The sequence below is a fragment of the Sphaeroforma arctica genome (assembly GCF_001186125.1).
Source record: "Sphaeroforma arctica JP610 unplaced genomic scaffold supercont1.1240, whole genome shotgun sequence".
Lineage (NCBI taxonomy): Eukaryota > Ichthyosporea > Ichthyophonida > Sphaeroforma > Sphaeroforma arctica.
Window position 1 is genome coordinate 1 of NW_014039318.1, and position 6,122 is coordinate 6,122.

Below are 6,122 nucleotides of genomic sequence, written 5' to 3' on the forward strand. Positions count from 1 at the left end.
TATATATATATATATATATATATATATATATATATATATATATATATATATATATATATATATATATATATATATATATATATATATATATATATATATATATATATATATATATATATATATAAATATAAATATATAAATATATGTATATATAAATAAATCATATATTAGAGTTTCTAATGTATGTGCTGGTGTATTTATGCATACATATATACGAATTCAGTTCTACCTTCTCATGGATATATGCGCCCTATCAAGATTAACCAAGGATTTTTTTACTTACACCAGTGGGGAGTCTTTGTCAATAGCGCAGCACGGAACATTGGCGGACGCCCTGGGCCGTGCGTTGCAGCAACAACATTCTCAGAAACGGCTGTCCGGTCACAGTGCTATCAGTTCTCCTGTTGCAACACATAAGCCCACAGATAACGCCTCTCTCAGCGACGCACCGCTACATTCACACTCAGATGATTTTCTGCACGCGCATATCAGCAGAGAAGGCAGTGTGTATGCTTCACGGTCGCAGTCTCCTTTGTCGGCGTTGACATCGGCAGCTGACCACGCGAGCAGTGCCGGAGTAGGGGATAGCAGAGTAGCTACAGAAAGTTCAGCAGCCAATAAAGCTTTGGACGCGATTAGAATTGATGGCATGAAATCAAACGATGAGCCGAGTATGTTTGGTAGTTTGATAGCTCTGAGCGGCCGTATTGAAATGGTAGCAGCTGCTGTGGTGGTGTTGGCGGTTATACAGCTGGTATATGGCTGGGAAGTTTTGTTCATCGCAATTGTCAGCACAACCATCGAATTAGCGGTATGTTTTCATATAGCTTTTCATGAGATGACATTACGTCTAACTACTCAGCTTCTATTCAGAAGACATTTGGGTTTGAACATTCTTCTTTTCACTGCTGCTATAGTAGTTAAAGGCAAAACACGCAGCGAATGTATTAACTTTTTGATTGAAACTGCTCGTTGTGTGTATATCGTGCTTTGAGTTTTACTGATCCATTCGCGTGTTGGGCATGAAGCTATATCATTGGTGAAGTCTCCACTTATCTTACAATTGTGCTTGTGATTAATAGTTTCCTCACCAGATCTAGATGCTCTCAGCCACAGGCTTATAACAGTCATTTTTTCTCCAGAAATTCACCTATGTGCAAGATGCTGTGCATTTGAGTCCAATCATTGTAGTCATTTTTTTCTTCTAACCGAACATTACTTTCCTCATTGTCAGGTGAAAAGCGTTTTTGCTCTGGGTTGCTTGGCGGTGCCTTTGATTGTCACTAGCGCAGTGTCTGGATCCTTAGAAACTGATCTGACGTCTTCTCCTTTATTGCAGGTGAGTACTGAGGCGCTAAGTAAACTCTCATAAGTGTGGTTTTAGTCTGCTGCCAGGGTTACTATACGTACAACATACCTACACTGCACACTATTATGTTTCGCGATCATACATACTTGGTAACTTGTAATTCGGTGCTCGACAGCAGGAATATTCTACCTGTGGTTTGAATATCTATCCTGAAGCATTGTAGTGTTGTTGATCACTTCGTGGCACTTCGTGGCACTGACCATAGTACGTTCAAGCAGCATTCCTTTAACACAGCAAATATTTATAACTCCAAGTGGGCTTGTATTAAAAGTCTATTTGTACCACCACACTGCACAGATTTGTTGGATTGTCGATGCCGTGATGCTGTGCTCTTCAGTGTACGTGATGCCTGAGCGTCTTGGCCTGGCTGGCTTTCTCCTGGTGTACATGTGTGGACTCGCGTCTCTCGAGGGCATCCGCGCCGCTCACACCACCGATGGACCCTTGGCACCTGGGCCAGGGATGATCACATGGGCACTGCTGTCATCGGGTGTGACTACGAGTCTCATACAGGTCCTGATATACTCTGGCATACTCATCGCCCGCATATGTGGCCCCACAGTCTCCTCGAAGGCCTGGCACAGACCCAATAGTCCGTACTCACCTTCTTATATTGAACAGCTCGCAAAAAGTAATTCCCGTGCGAGTACGCGCACGTCGTCGCCCATACCCACACTCAGAGATCGATCAGTCCCCCCAAGCCCTCGCACGCACATATCCACAGTACCGGTCTCTGGTCGGAGGCCCTGGTCAAACCCCGCCACACCCACACCAAGTGCAGTGCAACAAGTCAGCACTCGGCCTGTGAAACGTCAAATATCGCCGTCCAAACAGCGCTGGCCCGCAGAAAAGGGGTGTGGTGAAGGGGATGGTGCCACAGATGATGTGCCTCACAAGGTACAGACTAGAGGTTCTGAGATCTGCAAGGTAAAGCACTCGCCTGGTACAGCGGTGCCTGTCTCGATAATCGACTCAGTCGCTCGGGGCGTACTCAGCGTTGGTGGTTCTGAGGCTCGTGCGATTGGCAGTGCGGTACTTGGAAAGAAGGGATCTGTGGGTGCGAAGGTAGATACACCCAAGACTACAGATGCCATCAAAAGAGTGTCTTTGGGGGGAGAATCGTTAGATAATCATGTACAGGTTGATGCACAGAAGCAAGCACCTGAGGACATGCAGGGATCAAATAGGAAAAATATTAGCAATGAAGTGGACTCGAAGGCTCCAGGGAAGAGCCGCAGCCCTGACGCCGCACAAATGAAAGGGGAATCCTCAGCGCGACAAGAAAATGTAACACCGTCTCGTGCGACTGCCGAGAATCCGGGAAAGGCAAGTCCCCAATTACAAACTCAAGCCCCACCAATGAAGACCCATCTGCCGAGAGAAATCAAGAATTGGTCCGCATATCGTGGGTATGTCGTGATCATTGGTGTTTATTTAACGGCGCTCGAGTCTAGTTTGGTACTCGACGATATGATGCACCAAATATTTTTACGCTTTCGGCCTAGCTATGGCCCATTTTCATATCAAGTTGAACTGGTTTGTATCTAGAGTACAAGATCCAGAGAGTTGAAGATATCGGTTTTCTCTAACCGATAGAGACAGAATCCTCAATATAGAGCACAAAGTAATTTGGCTAACTCGATGTCAACTATACTAAGTATCATTCTCTGTATTTTATGCCTGCTAATTGTATATGCAGCTACCTGCGTGACGTTGAGAGAGACTTTAAAACGAGGAAGATGACGAAGTTTAAATGCGATGCGGACACTTTGTTTGCGCAGCCTGTATTCCTTGCCATTACAGCCGAGTTTCTCTGTCAAACAGATATTAACAGGCGCATCCACAATCAATACGAACGGTCCAGGATATCCGAGGTAAATTAAATCGTTTGAAGTCTCGCATATACAGCTTCATAGATCGAAGCGTAGACGGCGTGTGATATGCTCGCGTGTAGTTAAGTGTTGTACTTCATGTAACCATATATGCAGCTACCAGCCAAATCCACATGGGGTTATAGTTGTTGACACTTGTACACTGATAGTTGGGCGCATGAATGGCTCGGTGCAACGAAATACACGTTTATAACTTACTAGTGTAATCACTATTTCAAATCTATGGAGTAGGCATCCTTCGCTCTGGATAGTCTACCAGCTTGCAAATAATTTCCCAACCACCAACGGTCACTATTTATCTAAAGTAAAGCAGTGTGTATGTACTAATGCCTACTTTGAATACTTTCTCAGGTGCAATTTGTGCAGGAATCGAACTTCTTCACGGGTGACAAGAAATACGTCATGTTCCTTTATTCAGGGGAAAGGCCAGATTATGTGGTATGAATTCCGTAAATGTCCCAATTTATACATTCTTAAATAGCCTGTCGCTGTCCTAGGTGGTGTGACTCGGTAGTAGTCCCGCTCTCTACAACAGCAATAGGCTCTTTCTGGTTGGTGTGGTTCGATTGTACTCGCTTCTGAGTGGTACGAAAGGAACATTCTTTACATGCTTGTTGGTTGAGAGATTATAATCTGCACTCATCGCAGTAGAAGTGCCATAGTGGTACAATATAAGGCCCAAGTCCCAGACGTTTTGGGGCTCTTGAGTTAGAGACCTTCTATGGGAACTCTAGGACTAGGGCCGCTCATTGTGCCTCAAGGGAACTGCAATATAGCTCACCGCATAAGCGACGGCGGTGAGCGCGTTCTGAGATTCCACAGCTGGCAAACTAGATATCCACTCAAGTTTTATGATTTGTCTTTATCGTGCGAGTGTATCAAACTCACATGCCCTGCCCTTCCCATCGTTAGGTGTTCCAGAGCGACTTTGCCCAAGTGATAGTTCGGTATTTACAGACCGAAACGGAGACGCCGCCGAGGCTCAAAATAAGCAATGCACTGGGGACGAGGATATCCCTTACACGCGGCATATAGAGGGCTCGACAGGGAATGGCAACCTCATATAAGGTAGCACATTGGGCTGGTTCTCTACGCATGCTGAAGCAGGACAATAACGGCGTTTAAGGATCGGCCTCATCTGTAGTGCAGCACATAGTAAATTAATATAAAGCTTGGTTTTTAGAAGTAACTCACCAGCCGTTGCAGTGGACAAACCGGATTTCGAAATTGCCACTAATGTGAGGTTGGTTATCAATCAGCACAGAACCCGGCCGTCAATGGCATGAGTCACTTGACTAGTCTACAGACTTTTATAATGGTCATTCAAACTATTTAAACTCTGTTCCAGTGCTGCCAGTTTGCCCAACAGTTGTGAATGGCATATGCACTTATACAAGATTATCTGCTTAAACTGTTTCAGTTGCTGCCAATTGTGTGCTCAATAGCTGTGAATGGCATGTGCACTTATACAAGTTTATATGTTTAAACTGTTCCAGTTGCTGCCAAGTGCATACCCAATAGCTGTGAATGGCATGTGCACTTATACAAGTTTATCTGTCTAAACTGTTCCAGTTGTTGTCAAGTGTGCTCAATAGCTGTGAATGACATGTGCACTTATATAGGGTTGTGTTTGTTGTCCCATTTCGGTGCAGACTTTGCCAGCCGATATAAAATACTACTCTTGATGCACTTTTACATGTTTACACTATTGTGGCGCACAGTCATGTGCATCTCCTTTGAAGACACGACGTAAATATGGCATACTTATACTACGCTTTCAACTGAAACCAAGGTCCGCATAAATTCGGTTCTCGACACGCGGACTTTCCATTGATGCTTTGCGCCTATTCGGCGCGGGCAATACAAAACTAGACTATCACTCGGCGTACAGATTCAAAGAGTGTAGTGCCTTCTGGATAAACGCATGCAAGTTTGTGCAACTGAGCGTGGATTGGTTACAATGCGAAACGACTTGAATGCGAGGCACCGTCATGTCGACGACAATACCTGAGCCCACAAGGGCAGCTTCTATACAAATCAGCAATGTACGTGTTGCCAATAGCCTGCAATATCACAGCCGAACAACTCGAATTCAAAGTACATGCGACAACTTTGCATTGCTCCTTATCGAGTAATAATCAAATATTATCTGCAGGCAGTGTGCTTTATAGACGAAGATCCTGTGGCATTCCATAGACTCTACGAACACATTCATCTAGTCGTCATTCAAACGATTTTAGCGTACTTTCGAGCACACTAGCAATGCAGTAATATTCATACGACAATAAGGATAACAAGAGCAAAATGAGTTAAATGTTCCGCACACACAAAACACGAAGTCACTGATAGTAAGCAATGCACATATGGTCGCACACCTCTATACAATGCACAGACAAACATCCTGAGCAGCCGTGTGTGCACAGGAGTGTTTCATTCGTTGGCATATGATCGAGCTATGTCACCAGTGCCGACTACTCGCACATGATTAGGTGCACACCCGTGTCTATAACTAATTCATACGGCAAACGCACATGACTTTTCTTTTGCCCAGTGATAGTAGCACATGCCGATTGAACTTGATGATTCATCCGTATACTATGGTTTTAGTATGCCAACATGCAAACAGTTACCAAAGTCGACTCTACATACGTACACCCGAATGACCGCATACAGGTGTGATTACAAGATGGATATTTTATAAACAAGCAATGTGTTCAACAGCAACAGGCGTTGAATAGAACGAACGTTGTACTGTCCAGCGCAACTGCTTACACACTCGACAGAGACACGAGAAGTTGACTCACTCACTCACTTAAAAGGAGAGGACTGGTTGGCAGAATCACTACGAGTCTATGCACTAT

General features: G+C 44.3%; 1 protein-coding gene across 1 annotated transcript; it reads left to right on the top strand.

The window, feature by feature from the left end:
• The first annotated feature begins 180 nt into the window (after positions 1-180).
• On the top strand, positions 181-4,518 carry SARC_10413 (hypothetical protein). The gene is made up of 6 exons (XM_014295543.1): positions 181-811; positions 1,235-1,339; positions 1,667-2,778; positions 3,069-3,243; positions 3,613-3,699; positions 4,174-4,518. The coding sequence occupies exons 1-6, from the start codon at positions 200-202 to the stop codon at positions 4,294-4,296; spliced, it is 2,214 nt and encodes a 737-aa protein (XP_014151018.1). The 5' UTR covers positions 181-199; the 3' UTR covers positions 4,297-4,518.
• The last annotated feature ends 1,604 nt before the right edge of the window (positions 4,519-6,122 follow it).

What these genes read in the sequence shown, in the direction of transcription:
- SARC_10413 (XM_014295543.1), top strand. Translation starts at nt 200, where the DNA reads ATGCATACATATATACGAATTCAGTTCTACCTTCTCATGGATATATGC. An exon ending in GCACAACCATCGAATTAGCG is followed by an intron (nt 812 to 1,234) that starts GTATGTTTTCAT and finishes CCTCATTGTCAG; the next exon opens with GTGAAAAGCGTTTTTGCTCT. An exon ending in GGGAAAGGCCAGATTATGTG is followed by an intron (nt 3,700 to 4,173) that starts GTATGAATTCCG and finishes TCCCATCGTTAG; the next exon opens with GTGTTCCAGAGCGACTTTGC.